The 20465-nt window shown below is 32.2% G+C and overlaps 2 protein-coding genes across 3 annotated transcripts; both read left to right on the plus strand.

Annotated features, from left to right (window-relative positions):
* The first annotated feature begins 289 nt into the window (after positions 1-289).
* On the plus strand, positions 290-5408 carry LOC107889188 (ruvB-like protein 1). 2 transcript variants are annotated; one of them, XM_016813549.2, is made up of 12 exons: positions 290-704; positions 1291-1479; positions 1600-1731; positions 1834-1983; positions 2191-2346; positions 2815-2949; positions 3612-3677; positions 3851-3957; positions 4643-4742; positions 4847-4938; positions 5022-5091; positions 5189-5408. In XM_016813549.2, exons 1-12 carry the CDS (start codon positions 615-617, stop codon positions 5276-5278), a joined length of 1377 nt encoding a protein of 458 aa, XP_016669038.2. In that variant the 5' UTR covers positions 290-614; the 3' UTR covers positions 5279-5408. The 2 variants fall into 2 exon arrangements, with proteins under 2 accessions (XP_016669038.2, XP_040932372.1); XM_041076438.1 differs by having other exon boundaries at positions 362-704; positions 4817-4938.
* A 1152-nt stretch (positions 5409-6560) lies between these two features.
* On the plus strand, positions 6561-13827 carry LOC107890060 (NAC domain-containing protein 89). Its single transcript, XM_041076191.1, has 6 exons — positions 6561-6987; positions 7142-7395; positions 7490-7789; positions 7884-8243; positions 12601-12765; positions 13317-13827. Exons 1-6 carry the CDS (start codon positions 6789-6791, stop codon positions 13482-13484), a joined length of 1446 nt encoding a protein of 481 aa, XP_040932125.1. The 5' UTR covers positions 6561-6788; the 3' UTR covers positions 13485-13827.
* Positions 13828-20465: the final 6638 nt, after the last annotated feature.

Genomic DNA, 20465 nt, shown 5'->3' on the forward strand with positions numbered 1-20465 from the left:
CGTAATTCATTACATTGTAACTTAATTAATATTCCTATAAAAAAGAATCATACATATCATGTATTTTCTTTTTCAAATTCTAAAATATTCGTCTTTGTTACAAAATATCTTTAATTTCAAAATTTTAAGATTTTAAAAGTTTTAAGTGAGTTACATTATTTAGCTCATAATTTTTTATTTAAAAATAGAAATAAAAATATATTTATATATATTTATTAATAAAATTAAAATCTGGAAACACAAAATTATATTTTTAATATTTAAATAATAATAACTCGAATTTAATTGAGAGAAGTACTGACTTCAATCCTTTGTTGGTAATGTTAACATTATCTCCCTGTAATTAGGGTTTGGTTGAGAGATGATTGTAAAGTAAGTGACTCAAATTTATAAAAAGAACATATTATATTTTAAATGCTATTGAAAGAAAAAAGGAAAGGAATCCACTTAGCGCATTAAACACTTCATTACTTGAAAATGGAGAAGGGTTTAAGAAAAACCTCGCCTTTATTTCTTGACGAAAAAGCCAGGTTTCTTTGCTGCCACTAGCGCTCCTCAAGCTTTCAAGCTTCTTCCTTTTTCTTCTTTACGATCAATCCAAAAAATACAAGCAGATGGATAAAATGAAGATAGAAGAGGTTCAATCAACGGCCAAAAAGCAAAGAATCGCTACTCATACTCACATCAAAGGCCTTGGTCTCGATGTATTCTCTTCATTCCTTCCTCCCCTTTTTAAAATTTTTTTTCTGAGCTTAAATGTTTTGCATTTTAGTGTATTTCTGCAATATTGTTGTAATTGTCAGCATTTTGAAGTTTTTTTTTTGAGCCATGGAAATTTACCTTTTCTTGGTTTTAGGGTTTTAAGCTTAAATAGTCAACTGTTAATTCAATTACTGGAGATTTGTTGTTAATGGTATACTTTTTCAGTTTTAGAGTGGACAGAAATATAGTTTTAACTTAAATTGAATGTCCAGAAATGGAGATAATAATAAATATTGAACTAACTAATTCTCAATTACGGACTATGGAAAGAATTGGATGGCTTTTGAGGCGTAGATTTTTGTTAATTGTATGAGTTTTCAATGCATATATGAGTTGAATAAGTGGTTTTTTTTCATGTATTTTCACTATGAAGTTTCATTGATAGAACATAGTAATTTGCTTATATATTCTGAACCATATCTTTTGCTTTCATTCACTTGTTGTTTTTACTGGAAAAATTGAAATCTATGCTTACCTTTTTGACCAATTTCAAAACTTTACGAGCATTTCTTTTCCTTTGTTTACCAGCCCACTGGAAATGCCGTTCCTTTGGCTGCAGGTTTTGTGGGGCAAGCAGAGGCAAGGGAAGCAGCTGGTCTTGTGGTGGATATGATAAGGCAAAAAAAGATGGCTGGCCGTGCACTTTTGCTGGCTGGGCCTCCCGGTACTGGGAAAACAGCTTTGGCCTTAGGAATTTCCCAAGAGCTTGGGAGCAAGGTTCTCGTTGTCTTTTCCCTTTATTTTTGAATGTATTTGAAATTTGCATTATTGTATGCCAGTTCTTTTGGAGGGATTGGCAATTTTTTTCTATATGTGTTCCTCTTACATTATTTTCAGGTTCCATTCTGTCCAATGGTTGGATCTGAAGTATACTCTTCAGAAGTAAAGAAAACTGAAGTTTTGATGGAAAATTTCCGACGGGCTATTGGTCTACGCATCAAGGAAAATAAAGAGGTCTATGAAGGAGAGGTAAGTTACACCTAATGGCAATTCTTTATCCCTGATTTTATTTGATTGTTTTCTCTTTGGACTGCTGGGATAGACCCTGAATCCTAGCTGTTCTTGTTTCAGGTTACTGAACTCTCTCCTGAAGAAACAGAGAGCGTAACAGGTGGTTATGGTAAGAGCATTAGCCACGTAATTATTGGATTGAAAACTGTCAAAGGAACAAAGCAACTGAAGTTGGACCCTACAATTTATGATGCCTTGATTAAAGAAAAGGTAAGCCTTTAAGTTTCTCTGCATTATTATGTGGAAAAGATTGTTCAAGTTTTTATTTTCTGGCTTTTTCTAAACTGTATGAGGCACTATAGCGTATAAAAATATTTGTCTCTTTCCTTAGGGACCTTTCGATGGTTATGTTTTTTATCTGCCTAAGAGTTTTGGCTTCGATTTGAAATCTTGTGAGGTTTTTAACTTGACTGGCAGGTAGCTGTTGGAGATGTTATATATATTGAAGCAAATAGTGGAGCCGTTAAAAGGGTGGGCAGAAGTGATGCTTTTGCCACAGAATTTGACCTTGAAGCTGAAGAATATGTGCCGCTTCCCAAAGGAGAAGTTCACAAAAAGAAGGAGATAGTGCAGGTTTGACGCTACTGATATTATGCTTTTCCCTGTAGTTCCCTTGGCATTTATTCTGTAATATATTCTGTTTGGCCTTGAAGACTTGTTTCTGCTTATATTTTTATACTGATGGGCTTGGACGTTTTCCTACTTTGTCAACAAGTCTTGTTTGTATATATTAATGACCATTATCATCGTCCCTTTGATTTCATATGAGAAGTGAGGATTCTTTTATGAATTTTCTTACCAACATTTTGCCAATTACAAACTGTTATTTGTTTGCTTAATAGTTGCAACCCACTTCATGAAGAAACAAGGGAAAACAAATCTATGAATTTGATGCCTTCTGCATTTGCCTGATATGTTACAAATATGCTTTGGTGGGCTTGGTGTCATTTCCCTTTCTCTGGTTCTAAATTTATTGGTTTTCTACCCATGCTGAAATTCATTAAAAAACAAAAAGAAGCTTTCTATTTTCTTCACCACCAGGATGTAACATTACATGATTTGGATGCTGCTAACGCACGACCTCAAGGGGGCCAAGACATTTTGTCTTTAATGGGTCAGATGATGAAGCCCAGGAAGACAGAAATCACTGACAAATTACGACAAGAAATAAATAAGGTATTATTTTCCAAACACATTTGGCATCCACCTATATGATGAATTTTTTGTGGACAATCTGTGGGAGTAGTCTTTTACCAATGCTATAATTTCTGTGGGCAATAGCCATTAGTAGGAGCCCTGCAAACTTCACTTAACTCTATATGTATCTTATTTTTCTTGTTAAGTTTTTAGAATTTTGCTTGTATCTTTTATGTGGTTTAGAAAATGGTAGGATCATAATATTTTAAAAGCAATGAAAAAACAATATGCCTTATTGAAAAGATTGAGATTTACCTCATTCTGCACCCCAATCATAATATTGAACAACTCCAGAGTGAAACAGATGAATTGATGCAAATTTAATGTGATTGAATTTCATTACCTGCCATGGTTTCCCATAATAGGTTTATGTTTTTTCATCCCTTCTTGTATGAGTAAATCCTCAAATCCTAATGGTTTAAATCTTACTTTTTAACTCTCTTCAGCTAGTTGGTGGCTTATTTTATGCTCCCTAGAAGCTATAGCTATCCTGCATGGACGTGACATTAAGAGTCATATGGATTGGTTATTCAAGTTGGTTCAAGCTTATGATTTGGATTTTGAACTTGGCCTCTAGGCTAAATTCTTTGCTAGAAAAATGGCATGCCTTTTGATTGAAATGACAATGTTATTTGTGCCAGGTTGTTAACTGGTATATTGATGAAGGTGTGGCAGAGCTTGTCCCAGGAGTTCTATTCATTGATGAGGTTGAGTTCTTTCCTGCTTATGATACATGTCCTTCGATGCAAGGATACAATATGTATTTTTCTGTTTATGTGCATGCACATATTTAGATCGAAGATATTTATCATGACCTGTGCACATGTTAAGCACATTTGCACATCGGGCTTGCTTATGCTTTCCAAGTCATGATTTGCAGGTTCATATGCTGGACATGGAGTGTTTTTCATACTTGAATCGTGCTTTAGAGAGCTCACTATCTCCAATAGTAATTTTTGCTACAAATAGAGGAATATGTAACGTAAGGTAATGAAAATTGTTTCTGAGCCATATGAATTTTTGGTTTATCGTCTGTTCTTTTAATCACATCTATATAACTTTACCTCAAATACAAGATGAGCTATTATTCTAATCATCTGGACTTAGTTTCAGTACTTCAGATCCTAGTGAAACAATGTCATTGGTTTAGTCTTGTTTTCTATAAATCATAGCATGCAGAAATAGCTTGATGCAACAATAATATCAACCCTAAAGGGTTTTGGTTATTGGGGACAATTTTTTCTTGTATATATTCAGAATTTAGGCTCTCATAATTGAGGAGCAGTGGTAGGTTGAAACATAAATGTGATACAAAATTGAGATGTTCACACAGAATTTAGGCTCTCATAATTGAGGAACAGTGATAGGGTTAGCATAAATGTCCCAGGCTTGAAATTTAAGAATCAAAATGAGTGATCTTCTGCAAGATTGTTTTTTTCTGGGAATACCTGAAGATAAATTTCATATCAGCTGTTATATTTTTCGGTTGGCATAGTTTTTACATGTTCATTTTCCTTGCATAATGTTGAATATCTTCTACAACATGATTTCTTTTTTGACATGAAGATGGAACTTATGTCAATTTTTATATTTTATAATATATTCTACATTGCTTATGCATTGCCTGATTGGTTTGATTCTAGTTTGTGAAAAATGAATATGCATTTTGCAGGGGTACTGATATGAATAGTCCTCATGGCATACCTGTTGACTTATTGGACAGATTGGTGATCATCCGCACACAGATATATGGTCCTTCAGAAATGATACAAGTTAGGGCCTGGTTATATGTAATTTTTGACATCGGCATTTTGTTATTTGTGGCAAGCATCAAATGAAAACTCAGCCAAAATTTTCACTTATTTGGTGTATGCAGATTTTAGCCATCCGTGCACAGGTGGAAGAACTGGCTGTGGATGAAGAAAGTCTGGCGTTCCTCGGAGAGATTGGACAAAGCACATCTTTAAGGTCAGGTTTAAAATATAGATTTACTCCACTATCAGTTGCACTTTTCCAACTTGAAGCATACTTACATGTTACTGTTTCTTCAGGCATGCAGTTCAACTGTTATCACCTGCTAGCATTGCGGCAAAAATGAATGGTCGAGACAACATATGCAAGGTAATTAAATATTCAGAAGAAGCTGTTTTTCATGATTGTTTACTTATCATCAATGCAAGGAGTAAATGTGAATCCGTTATTATGTATTTGTTTTTAGGCGGATCTTGAGGAAGTGAGCAAGCTATACATAGATGCCAAGTCTTCGGCAAAAATTCTTCAAGAGCAACAGGAAAAATTCATTTCATGATAATCCTATTTTTATATCTTCTTTCCTCTTGCCCTTCAGTTTTAGGTTGAATTTTGTTGTGCATTGTTTTCTCTCAGTTGGACAATTGATCATTAGTATGTGCAATGCAAGATGATTAAATGATTTATTATTGATTTGCTTTAAGACATCTAGGGTTCTTTGAACAACCTCATGTCTCAGGCCAGGTAAATCACATATAAAATGCAACCAACTCCTCTCCACCGTTATAAGAAGTAGCAGAGGTGTCATAGAAAACGGCTGAAGCTTTGAACCACGGTAGCTCCAATGTTAAGGTTGGAGGTGTCGCCACCCTGGAAAACCTCAGCAAAGAGCGGTCCGTCAGGTTGTGGGGTGGCATAGAGTTATCAATGTTGGAATCAGAAATTAATCCTGTTAACTTTTAATTATAACAAAAAAGGGTTTACATGTGCTTGAATATAAAACCAATTTTGTCATCAAGCTTTGTAAAACTTGCATTTGATAGAAGGTGAAAATCATATTGTTATGATTGGGTCGGTAGTAAAGAATTCGAAGTCTTTTTAAACAAAGTTTTCTGAAAAATCATTTTTGGAGAGTTTTGACATTAAATTGAGTAAAAAATGGAGAAAACCAAAAGTCAGTTCGAATTGTACTGTTTAGTTTAGTTTAGTTTTATTAAATTAAAAAATAAATAAATTCAGTTTTGGTTTGGTTTGGTTTGGTTATTATTTGGTTATTGGTTTTATTATAGGAACTGAATTGAATTCTTTTATTTATTTATTATTTTTAAAACAAAAAATAAATATTTTATACAAAATAGTAAAAAATAATTTTAAAATTTCTAAAAATAATGAATTGAACCGATTTGAAGTAATAAAATTGGGTTTAATTCGATGCTCTTGAGATTGAGTCAGATTATGGTTGGATTTTTCAAACCTAAACCGTTATCCCTCAGTTGAGAGTTGAATGCAACTACAGAAGATGTTAGTGAAAAAGAAAAAATATTATCAGTGTTTAAAATAAATCCTGAACAACGGGATTAAGCAATGGAAGAACCTTGAGGAGAGCGGTGGAAGACGTGACAACCTACGAGTAAAGCTCAAATTGACTTGATGAACCCTTAAACGCGGTGATGGAGGTCTAATCAAGTACTTTAATGGTACGATACTATTATCATATCCCTAACCTCAAACGTAACGCAACGCCACGTGACGATACAGGTCCGTACCAACTGTCAAAACAATCTGTCCTTCACTTGTCCCACAATCAGACATCACATCACATCACATCACATCACTACCCCTTCCATACGCAAAAACTGAGAAACAAAAATAACCAAGTTTCCAACTTCAAAAAACCAAACCCAGAAGCCAAAGCAAAGCAAAGCACAACTTTTAACGTATCATCCATCCCTTTCCTCCAAGCAAACCCAACCAAAAGCCACGACAAACAAAACACTTGTTTTTTCTTTACACCAAATAAAGAAGAAAAAGAACAAGGAACAAGGACAAGTTTGTGTTTCGGTTGGATCATGATGGCAGGTGAAGGGGTTTCAAGAGAAACCCAAATGTCTATTCAAGCCTCTTCAATGTTTCCAGGGTTTAGATTTTCACCAACTGATGTTGAGCTCATTTCTTATTACTTAAAAAAGAAACTGGATGGTTATGACAAATGTGTTGAGGTCATTCCTGAGATTGAAATTTGCAGATATGAGCCTTGGGACTTGCCAGGTTAACGGCCCATTTTAATTCTCTAATTTCTTATAATGATATTATACATGATGCTATTGCATTTAGGTTTTAGTAATACATGCCTGGAGGATTCTACTTTGTTCTTGTTATATATTCGGTGGTGTGATTTCTGGTGTTTTTTTCCCTGTATCAGCTAAGTCCATCATAAAGTCAGATAATGAATGGTTCTTCTTTTGTGCTCGAGGAAGGAAGTACCCAAATGGTTCACAAAGTAGACGAGCAACCGAACAGGGTTATTGGAAAGCCACAGGGAAAGAACGTAATGTGAAGTCCGGTTCGAATGTGATCGGCACGAAGAGGACTCTCGTCTTCCACACAGGTCGTGCTCCGAAAGGGGAAAGGACCGAATGGATCATGCATGAATATTGCATGAAAGGAAAATCCCAGGTTACTAATTCTCTTATAATACTAACATATGAACAATAATTGCTCTTGTTAGTCATTGACAGTGTTTTTCTTTTTTGCTGTTGGTGATTTTTAGGATTCCCTAGTGGTATGCCGTCTTAGGAAGAACAGCGAGTTTTGTCTGAATAACAATTCGAATCGGGTTGCTCGGAATCACAGGGAGTTGTCAATCGTGCATGACAGCAACCATGCTACCTCAGATGGTGGAACTGATCTAACTGGCATCTCTGAAGGGGACAAGGCAATTGAATTCTATTCAAAGAAGGCTACTAGCAGTAACGATTCTCATTCTATAGAGCAAATCGATTCGGCATCCGAATCCGAGCAAAAGCTTTCCAATGAAGTTGCACCAACAGAGTCTTCTACACTTAAGAAGGTTGTTAAAATCAACAAGATTGGTGGTTTTAATTCATAATCATAATGCAAATGAACACGAATATAATCATGTTTTTTTTGCTTAAAATTTACAGGATTCTGATGATGAAGAAGATTTCTTCGCTGAGATACTGAAAGATGATATAATCAGGCTTGATGAAACTTCATTGTCAGCCTCAACACCTGAGATTTTGCCTATGATAGCCACCACTACCCACCGTGTATCCCTTCTCCAGGGCGGAGCAAACCGGAGAATCAGATTGACGAGGACTAAAGCAGATGTCATCCAACATGGCACCGGTGGGATCTCGACCAAGAAATGGAAGTCGGAGGGACCACCAAAATGTTTGCTATCTGTATTCTCACCGAGGACTGCCATTTTAGTCATCCTGATAACTTTACTGGCTTTGTTGCTGCCATGTTCCAACTTCAAAAGCAGCAAAGTATTTCAAATATGATGCATTGTAGCAGCAGAAGTTATGGGAATGAATAGCGTTCATAGTTGAGGGCATTTGATTATTTCAACATTGAGTTCTTTATCTGGGGGTGTAAAAGAATCCAGTTTGGTTAGTTTAAATGGTCATGAATAATATAGTTATTTGTATTCAAGTTCTTCTTCTTTCATATTTAGTCTAAAAGCTAGCCAACATAAGTTTGTTTATGGGTGAGGCTGTCTAGGCATCCAACCCAGGACCTAGTCTTTTGTTCTTACATGAGAAGCTTTGTTGATAAAAACATGTTCATAAAAATATATTATCCAATAAATTTACAAATAATTAAAAATAAACTAATTCAATCAAGTTAATTATTAAAATATCCTTTACATATGAGAATACTTTTATTTTTTCATTTAAAAGTTGCAAATGTTGGTCTAGTCGGTGGTGCTGACTATTCATTTTACTCGTTTTACTAGCATTGGGTGTTGGTGTTGGGAGCTTCTATTTTTCTTTGCATATTCGGAGTTGGCCGAGGAGAGCTCATCAGAGGCGGTTGGGATTTTTGTGCTCCTTTCTGATTGTTTCCTTGTTTCTTTAGGGTTTGTTTGTTTCCTTTTGTTGTATTTGTTTTTTGGTTTTTATTTTGTTGTACGGTGTCCTTTTGTTTCCTTAATAAATTCTAGCCTTCATTCAATATATATATTAGAATTTTTTTTAAAACATGCTATATGTGTATATATATAATTTTTATAATTTCTAAAACTTTTAATATTTATTTATAATTTTTAATAATTTAAGAAACAAGCTCAAAATAAATTTGGACAAATGGTTGTTTAGGTTTATTCAAGTCTGGACAATCATATGTCTAGATTTATTTTGAATGCATAAAAAAATATTTAATTTTAAAAATATTGTTAGGCTAGCAAGAGTTACACATTGCCCGTCATCTATCGCTGTTTGATTGCTACTCAACCTCGTTAGCACTTAACAATAGAAATAGATGAAAATTTTAACAAATTAGCTAATTTACTTTAATTTAATCTACATGATTTAATTTGCTCATTTTTTAATTAGTAGTTAGACAAAATGTAATCCAATTTGTACGGGCTTGATGGTACTTTTACTAATAGAAGAATAATGGGTAAACTAAATCTAATGTCACTAAACTATTAGTAAATTTACACTTTAGCCACTTAACTTCAAAAAATTACAAATTGATAACTAAACTATTTGAAAGTTACAAGTTGGTCTTAGCCTATTAAGTTTCTAACCGATGTTAGATGTGAGGATGGCTAATCTACAATTCAGTCATGAAATTATTAATAATTTTATAATTTAGTCACTCAATTATTAATAAATTTATAATTTAGTCACTCTCAACATAATTTAATAAAAGATACTATTAAGTTATTTTTTATTCTCCCAACTAAATAAAAGAATATATATTCTATAGGCTAAACCAAAAAAATAAAATCATTCTCAATAGCATGTTAACTAATGAAGGAAATTAACAAATTTGACTAGCTTTTATCTTGTTGATTGATTTGCTTCTAACCATTACTATGAAAAAGAAAAGGGTAATTACACCAACAGTCACTCAACTTTGGGATAGCTGATAAAACAGACATGTTGGTTTCATTTCAGTCACTCAACTTTAGAAAAATAATAAAACAATAATTTTTACTGTTTTCTATTACTGACGTAACGAAAAAATAACATGGCATATGACAGCGTACTTGGTGTCATTAATCATCCAGTTGGCATATGACAGCGTACTTGGTGTCATTAATCATCCAGTTGGCCGATTAGCACCAATATAAACAACCCCTTCAGCATTAATTTAGGGTTTATGCAATAGAAAAAGAAGAGAAGAAGAAGATGAGGAGGAGGAGGAGAAGGAGGAGAAAAAGAAGAAGAGAAAAAAAGGGATTTGGGATGGTTTCTGTCTAAGGCAAAGAGGTTATCAAAAGGAAAGAAGGGTTTGTTGTTAAGGATTGAAGTAGGGCTATTGAGAGATTCAGTGTCGGGAAAGGCTTTTGAAATGAAAGCTTTAAATCGTGGAGAATCGAAGAAAGATGGGATTTGTTTAGTGCAATTCTGGGTAGGGGATGATGCTTGAGAGCTGTGATCAGCCATTAAAGTTTACTTGCTAGTCACTGCTCTGGACTTATTCCTCAGCATACCTACCTATCCTCTTTTTATTAGATGGATATCAGAATCAAACCCGCCAAATTTCTAATATGGAACAACTGCAAAAACAAGGAAACAATCAGAATTTGATTAGAAAAAGAAGAAAAAAAAGTGGGGAAGCAAAAGATGAAATGGGAGAACCCAGATCTAAAAGCTCTTTTTTTATTCTTATTTGTGTTGAGTGTTTTTCTTTTTCATCTTGTTTGTTTTCTCTGTCTAATCACTTTGTCAAACTTGTTAGGCAAAAAGAAAGGACAAGACAATAAGAAGAAATTGAAACCAAAATTAGGATTTAGAAATTGGTAAATACTAAAAACCCATATCTTTCTCTCTTTCTCCAGCTTTATTCTTCTTATTGTCCTTCAATCTTTGTTTTTTGTTCTGGTTACTTATGTACTGTTATTGACCAAAATTAGGCAGAGAAGACTTCTTTTTGGCGATTTAGTATTTCAAGAAGAAATTTCTCTAGGGGACAAAATTTAGCATTTGAAATTGATCCATAATAGAAGAAGAAGAATATTGAGGAAAAAAACCTAATCCAATTTAATGGTGGTGCAAGTGGTGATGGCCAGAGTACTTGTCGGTGTTGCTGGTTTGTTTGTGGGGTCAGTTGTATTGGGGTCGTTGGCGACTTTGAGAGGGATTTTACATTCTCTTCTTCTTCTTCTTCTTGGACAGTTGTATTGGGGTCGTTGGAGACTTTGGGTTAGTTAATTGGCCACGTCAGCTAGTTAACTGGCCACATCACCTATCCCATTAAGTCTATAACTAAAAATGTTAGTGGGTGACTGATTTGTCACTTTTTGATAACACTAGTGATTGTTTTGTTATTTTTCTAAATTTGCGTGACTAAAATGAATCCAAAGTGACTGTTTATCAGCTACCCCAAAATTAAGTGACTGTTGATGTAATTTACCCAAAAGAAAACCTTTCTTCATAATGATTGATTTTCTTCTTATTTTAGCACCTATATATCTTCGCATCACTTTTATCATTATTATTTTATCTAATTAATAACTAAAGAGATTTGCTACTAGCAATTAAAGACTTATTACTTCATTATACAATTCATCAACTCACTTTTTATTTGATTAATTGACAAAAAATAAAAATAAAAACCCTAGGATATTAATTTGGTTGAGAAAATATAAAGTAACCTAATACCACATTTTATTTAATTGTTTCAATGGAAAAATTATTAAATTATTCTAATAGTGACTAAATTGTAAATTTACTAATAATTAAGTGATCAAATTGTAAAATTACCTATCGTGACGTTTTATCGTCGGTTAGTAACTTAACGGGCTAGTGACCAACTTGTAACATTCCAATAGTTTAGTGAACTTGGTGTAGTTTACCCAAATAAATGGCTTTATTTTTCTTTTCCGCCATTGATAATTGCTTCCTTCGTTGTATAAACGAAAGTAAAAGAAAATCGACTCAGAAAAAGAAGTACAAAAAGAAGCCTTAGCTTCAAAACTCACTTAGAACTCTCCGAAGAGGAGTTGAGAATGTGTTGATCGATCATGAATTCAGGGTTTCCTCATTAACTTTGATCTGTAAGTTTTTTCCCGACTTCCCTTTTTTAATTTGGGCATTTTCTTCATTTCTTCAAATAATTTGGTCGAAGATAGTAAATTCGGTTTCTTTTTTGGTTGTTAAGATAGTTTAGGAAAATACGAAGTGCCGATTTCCGAGAATTTCTTTAAGAAAAAAGAAATTGGAAATGCCATTTGGGGCTTTATATGAAAATTTATTTTTACTTTATTAATTTTTTTTTGGGATAAGTTATCTAATTTGAATATATAAAAACGTGGGAAATTTTGTTTTACTTGGATTTTTCTTAATTTTCTCGGCAACCGAGCAGAAAGTTGAGTTTTTTTAGCTGAATTTGATCCTTAATAGTTGCTTTTGAGTTATTTTTACGTGTTAGGATTTGGTTTGTATGAAATTACTGCATTTCTTCATGAATATCCATCTCAATCTTGGGTTGGATTTTTTAGTTTAATAAGTTTGGTTAATCGCGTTTCAAATGATTATAATAAGAAATTTAGATCGAACAAACTATAAATAGTTCTTTCGGCATTCCCACTGTCTCTTAATAGGAATGTTTATGGTATGGTTTCATAGAATGTTGAATGTGGGTTTTTTTTTTCTCAAGTTACAGGTTTCGTAAGAGAGTTAGATAAAAATGTCGAGACCGATGTTACTTGTTTTCCTATTTATTATAATCATAATCACCTCACAATTTGAGTGGAGGCAACCACTTGTTGTTGATGTTGACACGACCCCGAGTGTATCGCAGAAGCCGCAACAAATTTCAAGGAGGGAAGAAGCTGTGAAAGAAAAGGTGACAAGCCTTGTACTTTTTTTTTTTTACCAATTCTAATTAAAATTTCAAGTTTATCTTCTCTTGATGGAAAAGAGTTGAATAATGAGATTAGTTTCATTGAAATGCATACGTCTTATGTGACATATTATATGTATAGTTGGTATGTAAACTTAAGCTGAATTGCAAAATGCAAACCCTTTTTTATCTCTTATCTTTTCATTTTCTAATAAGCTTGCTACCGTTGGTTTATTCAGTGTAGGAAGTTAGTCCGTTTAAATGCAAAGCAAAATGTTTTATACCCTTGTTTAGCAATTGCTTCTGTAAGCTTCCCTCTCAGTGTTTTGTTTGAGTTTTATCTTTATCTTTAAGATTTATGTTTGCTCAAAACATGGTATAGGATAGAAGGAACTGTGCTATTGCAACCTCTGATATGCCAAAAGGCAGAAACTAGGTACTTGGGAAATGTTTGCCTTCAGTAGCAAAGTATAACGAGGGCGTTGTCTTGATCCATATCTTCCACCAGCAATTTTACTTCTGATTGACTTTGAGTGGAAATTTGTCAATTGCAGATCATCTTATCACAAGAGAAGAAGATTCAGAGACTTAATGAACTTGTGCGGAGTCTTGAGCAGCAACTGCTGCAGTGCAAGGGTGATAACAAGACAACTAATGGCACTGTAAGTTATTTGACTGAACGGATTCTTGAGCTTGAGAGGCAACAGATCTTAGAGGACTAGGCAGGGTATTATATCGCAAAACATATGCTCTGATTGTGGTGCATTGAAGCTTTAAAATCCTTGTTTATCCATGTAAGTGTAAGTTCAATATTTCATTTGTTGTAAGTTATATGGTTTTTCCCCTTCATTTGTGTCCACTCCATCTCTTCCAAATGGAAGCGGTGAAAGCTATGCACACAGTATAAATCATCCATTTTACAATCCTTAGTCATTGCTAAGTGGCTGCTGTTATTTGACTCAGCTACTTTGAAACCAATCTTCTGTTATTATACTGTATTAGAATTATCAGCAACATTTAGCCGATTGAGAATGAAAAAAAAGCTATGATGAGTTTCATGGTGTAGGTAGTCGGCTCATATATGATGCTAAGAAAAAGTTATTTTCTGTGTTTACATGCTACATGATTTTGTGAGTTGACTCCAAAAGTTCTCATATATGAGCTCTAGATTCTGCTATTTTGCTCTGGATGTATTGTTTCCATGATATATTGCTCTGTTTCCATGGTGTAGTCTTCTTGTCATGCATGCATCGGAATATAAGCAGAGACTCCGCTGCTGTGTTCTGCATGTATCGTAGCCCCAATATATTGCTTCAATTTGCCTCATGTTTAGGGTTTTAAGCAGAAATTTCAAACTCCTGCATCTGCATATGCTAATGACAACTTCAGAAGAATAGTTCAGATTTCACATGGAGTGGAGTTCAAGAAGTATTTGGATAGACAAGGTTGCTTCTGTACTGAGGAACCTCTCTAAATGAAAAATTCAAGAGGCCAACAGTGATCAAAGTGCTAAATACATAGCATAGAACTTGAACGAACAAAAGTTTGAGCACTTAATATTATTAGAGATTTATGGGATTTTTAAATTGGCCCGTCTGTTTTTGGTCACTCAAGTATGAATTTTTTTATTATTATAAAAATTGGTCACTTAATTATGGGTTTGCTTCTTTTTTTGTCATCTAACTATGTATATTTTTTAAATTGGCTGCCCAATAAATCAAGATTTTTTTTTTGGGTCCATTTTCGTTAACATAATAGTTAAAAAAATCAGTAGTTTTCAATTTTTACATATGATATCGGTTTAGTCATAATTTTTAAAAATTAACTTTCAAAATTTATAAATAGTCTCAATTTGATCTTAATTCTAAAAAAATTAAAAAAATATAAAAAAATACATAAATATTTAAAAAAATATAATAAATTTTTAAAAAATGTAAAATAAAAAATGATTTATATTAATATTAAATATAAATAATTATATTAATATCAAATAAAATAAAAATACCCCATCCCCATCCCCATCCCATCTCTCTCTCTCTTTCAGTTCTTAGTTTCATATGAACTTGCAATGGTTTCGTATGGGGAGGGAATAAATTTCTTAAATCTGTAGTTCTATTTTGTTTTTCAAAATCTTGCATTGCAAGTTGAAATGAAAAATTATATAATTTCCACTAAGTGGTAACTTGCAATGGTTTCATATGGGGGAGAGAATAAATTTCACTTCGATCCACATTGAAGTTTCATTTCATCTTAAATTATTTGTGTTGTATTAAGATAATTCATGTCACTAATATATTTGCTTATCTCTAATCAAGCAACTTTAATTCATCTCTATTGCAAATTCTAACTCATTTCCTTAAACTTAAAATTAGAAAATTGTGTCCAAAACTCAGAACATACTCCCTAAAAACTTAGAAATTTGTTTGATGCTTATGGGCAAGTTCTCAATATTGTTTCCATTTAAATCTATGTCTCCAAGGAAGATAACCCGTGGAGATTTAACATTAAATGTTATCCAACATTGAGTTTGTCAAATACAGAAATGATCCAACCTCAATTAACAAAGAACTCGAGTCAATTTTTTTTTTGTGCTTTTAAAAGTTATCTTTGTGAAGATGAAAACTGTGAAGTGAAAGTTGACAACACCGTAAGTTGTAATTATATTTATCAATCAATAATGGCACCATAGGTGAGTGTATAATATTAATTTTATGTTTTTATAAATTAATGAGGTGTCGATATTCCTCAAAAGTTAACTTGAACAAAATTAATTATATTTAATTTTTTTTTAATTTTTAAAAATTAATATTATATTATTTTAATATTACAATATTCAATATTACTAAACATAGACATATATATGAATAATATTTCATATATCATTTTAATAATAAATTGTTATAACCAATACTATTTATTATTTGAATAAAAATATTTTGAGTATTAAAATATTTAATAATAGATAGTATTTTTAATATTTTATTTTATATTATTAATTTTTTAATAATGAATAATGTTATTTTATGTATTTAATAATAAATACTATTTATGATAATATTTGAGGAATGTGATGATGCAAACAAGATGGGGGGCATAACTTAGAAAAGGCTTCACTTATCATTATAGTAATGCTTGTGATTATGTTAGCAAAAGATTTAAAACATTCACATGGTATTTAAAACAAAAATAAATAAAAAAAGATAAAAGCTTTTTAGGTGCTTTAATTAAAACCCTTCTTCTCCAAATTCAAAAGGGGAGGCTTTCAGGTTTGAACACATCAACTCTCAACAAATCATCTTTAATTGCTACTCATAAATAAAAACAAATTAGCAAACATTAAATGATTTTTAAGTTATATAATGATGAATTAATGTCTTTTAAAACCTTTTCACAACTTTGGTATCAATTTAGTTTCTTGGATTTGTTATACTAATTTCAGTTTTTAATGTTTGATTTTTCAGCATTCAAATTAAAGAATATGGATTAAATTTACAATTTACGTATGATACATCATCAATAGCAAAAATTGATCTAACAAAATTAATTGTTATTGTTTGAGTTAAAACTAAAATTTCAAAAGTTAAAAAATATAAAAACTACAATTAACTAAATTTGAATATAAAAACTAAATCCATAATTACACATAATACATGGACTAATAATAAAATTTGACCTTTTTAATTAAAAGGACCAAGATATTAAAAAAGATATGAAATAAGTTGGTTTATGAGTTGCAATATTCGTGAAAACTTATCCCAAATTAATTATCTAATTAAAAATATTTTTATTAATTATCAAAAATTATTTTTATTCATTTTATGGATAGTGAATTATGGAGACAAAATAATCTTTCATTGGATATTTATTTGAATATTCGAAGACAACGTATATATTTGATGAAATTGTTTATTTGTTTATTAAAATTATCAACATTTATTTATGATATATTATAGTATCTATCCAAAGGTGAGTTGAGATATACTTGATTGTTGTTTATATGAAATTATGAATCAACAAAGTAAATTTAATATTTATAGCATTTGCATATTATTTTGCAGTTATTTCTCTTTATTCATATGACTTATATGTTCTATTAGTTAATCATTTAAACTTCTTTGACTAGAGTGAATTAGTTTAAGTTCCATTTAGGTGTTTGGATATTAACTTGTCACTATTAGAAGATAAATTGCTGCTATCGCTAACTTAAGCAATTAGGAAAAGAAGTTGTACTGTAAGCAATGAGGACGGTCAAACAATTGATCATTATGTTCTTGCAAATGAATATTGTTAACAACATTATGATTATAATTCCACAAATTAAGAGCGTAAAAAAATTTCTTATGTTTGTGAAAGAATGTTCCTGTTATGCAAACAAGTCACCCACTGGTATTTTAATGGCATAACTCATGCCCATGATGTTTGATGGGTCGAGGGGAGTGCAAGAACATATCATCGAGATGATTGATATTGTAATAAGGTAAAGACCTTGCGGTGATGGTGGATGACTCTTTCTCAGTGTAATTCATTTTGAACTTACTATTTTCAAATTATGAGTAAATCCAAATTAGCTATAACATTATTAAAGTTGAGTGGAATGTTAATGAATTGACTAGTAAGCTCGTTCATGAAGAGAAAAGAATAATGAATAAAAAATCAAAGGAAGTTATTCCATCAACCTTGTTGGTAAAAGAGTTGACAAAGTACTTAGGTGAAAACCAACAAATTTACAAAGAAAAATACACAAGTTAATGTATCTAATAGAGAAAAAAGGGAATGAACGACAAATAAGTGTCACTTATGTAAGAAAGTAGGACAATTCAGAAAGATTTTAAAAAATGTAAAGCTTGGTTTGAAAAGAAATGTAACTTTTATGCTTTTGTATGTTTTGAATCAAACTCAGTTGAAGTTTCTTATAATACTTGATGGCTTGACTTTAGCGTTAATGTATTCAACATGATGTAGAGATTCTTTTTGATTCAAACCACAAATCACATGAAGGTTTTAATTGAAGGCATGGGGACTTATTATTTGGTATGGGATATTGGGTATCACTTAAACTATTTTAGAACCTTTTATTACTTTTAAATATTAGGAACTTTATTATTATTTCAAAACTTGATGTTATTGGATTTAATATTAAGTTTGGATATGATTGTTTTGGTTTGTATAAGAATAGCATTGTTGTCGGTTCTAGGAAACCTTGTTGATGGTTTATATAAAATGAAACTTGATAATATTTTTGTTGAATTCGTACTTATTTATCATAGAAATGTTGGAATTAAATGTAGTATGCTAAATGAAATCTCTACTTATTTGTGGCATAAATGCTTGGGCTATGCATCCAAATAAAGGCTAGGAAATTTAGTACAAAAAAATGATAATCTATTGAAATTAGATTTTATTGATCTTGGTGGGTGAGGATTGCATTAAGAAAAAGAAAGCCAAACATACCAAGAAAGACAACACAAGAAGTACTCGACTTCTTGAAATAACACAAATTGAATCGAGACAATGTTTAGATCCATTTACAAAATTTCTCTTCAACAAAATGGTGTTGTAAAAAGGCATATTAGACTTTAATAAATTTGGTCAGGAGTATGATGAACAACTCATTACTTATTCATTGTGGATACATGAACTCAAAATCGTTGTATATTTGTTAAACAAGTTCCTAGTAAGATAATTCCTAAAACTCATTTTGAGTTGTGGACTGGAAGAAAACTTAACGTAAGACACCTACATGTTTGGGATTACCAAAGGAGAGTAAGAATATATAATATATGTGAAAGAATATATGACCTATTAATGAGTTTCTTGATTATTTCTTCCAAAATTTTCAACTTTCTCAAGAATTTTTCTTAATTCTCACAATGGTTCGTGTTAAAATCACTTCCCAAGAACATTATGAGAAATCTCAACAATAGAGGTAAATAATGAGAGAGTCCTCTATGTCTCAAACTCGAGTACAATAGGTAATATTCGTAATGGTAGCTGTAATAGCCACTACTATAGACACATTGTAGGAGGTTGTTACCCAGAAGGCCTCCATTACTCTTATCCCTTATGCCTCCTCAAAGGAGTCTATGCTTGTAATGACTATTGAGGCAGGCGGAGATTTTTTTTTTACCATGGATGTTAAAATTGCAAAGGTTCAACCTTCTGAACAGATTCAACATGCAATTGCTGAAATTGATACTTTTTTTTAGCAATCCACTTGTGCTTGAGCACTCTCCTATGCTTGAGGAGAAGATAGATGCCCTAATTCAACTTGTTACCAACTAAGGTAATATCGTTTCAACCATGATGAAACCTTGGTTAATAATGCTAGCAATTTTGATTTTACTAAATCTGATAGTCTTATTGATACATATGCTTTTACCACTACTATTATTGAGTTTGATATTGTACGTAAGAGAGTTGGAAAAGATGCAATGCAATATGTTGGTGCCTTTGAAAACCTTAATCTTAATCTCATTGGGGATGATGATGAACCTGATACATATGAAAAAGAGGTTCAGGTCATTGCAGTTACTCCTGCAGGGCCCACTTTCACAAGCATTACATAATACAGAAAAGGAAAACTTATTCTATAATGGCTAAAGAATTTCAGAGTTTTCTTTTGCTACCAAGTCTAATCAAATGAAAGCACCCATTCAACTAAAAGCTTCCAAGAAAAGGAGAGTTGAGACAAAAAGTTCATCTAATTCTTCTAATGAATTAGAAACTTAAAATGAATTAAAAACTTAAACTACCCCTAATTTTGATGGATATGCTACTTTAAAGGAGTTATTTGGAGAAAAAGCTAGAACAAGGTGTCCTGATGTTCCTAAGGTAGCTCAAGAAATAAAAAAGAAGAAGGTTGAAACGAGTTGGAGTGCCCTCAATGCTTGCTGTAGCCAAAGCCATAGAAGAAGTAGCTTTATTAGAAACACGTGACCAAATCTTTTTTACTCATGCATGCTCTAAGAGGTATTTTTCTATTTTGAAAAATAGCTTTATTAAGAAACAAAATATTGATGAGTCTAGCTTTGCTGAGCATAGGATCGATTCTTTACTTGAAAAAATAATCTAATGGGATATGTGAGTTTTGTCAAGCCATATATCAGATAGGTGTGCTTGAGTTCTATAGAACCCCATTACGTAGTATAAACGATGATTAAAACAAGGTTTTTCACGAAGTTCACATAAAAAAGAAGTGGTACGGTCTAGGAAGGTGATGAACTACTATTTTCCAGAATATGATAGAGCTTAATAAGTCCTTGGATACTACAACTTCAATCATCACCAACAATATCCACCCAACTTAGCCATTAAAGGTAACATTCATGTCTCATCCTAAGTAATACTTATGCTACATCGTTTGCCATTTGCATAGGAAACTGGTTGCTAAATAGTTAAAGGGATATAGTTAGCGAGAAGGCACAATGCTCATCAGGAAAGTAGTTGAAATGGTCGAGTTTGACCTAGGCCAAATTGTTTATGAAGAAGTGATCAAACATGCTAAAATAGTACATACCAAGTACCTTCTACCATTTCCTTCCTTGATATTTCAAGTATTTTTAAAGCAAAAATCCCTAAACTTGTTTGAGCCATTAAGAATATTGAGAAACTAGTTGCTAAGTTAAAGTTTTTCCTTAAATGGATTGAAGGAAAGCATGCATCCATAGACCTTGTTGATAAACCAGAAGTTGAAAAAGAAAAAC

The sequence above is a fragment of the Gossypium hirsutum genome, chromosome A09 (genome assembly GCF_007990345.1).
Source record: "Gossypium hirsutum isolate 1008001.06 chromosome A09, Gossypium_hirsutum_v2.1, whole genome shotgun sequence".
Classification (NCBI taxonomy): Eukaryota; Viridiplantae; Streptophyta; class Magnoliopsida; order Malvales; family Malvaceae; genus Gossypium; species Gossypium hirsutum.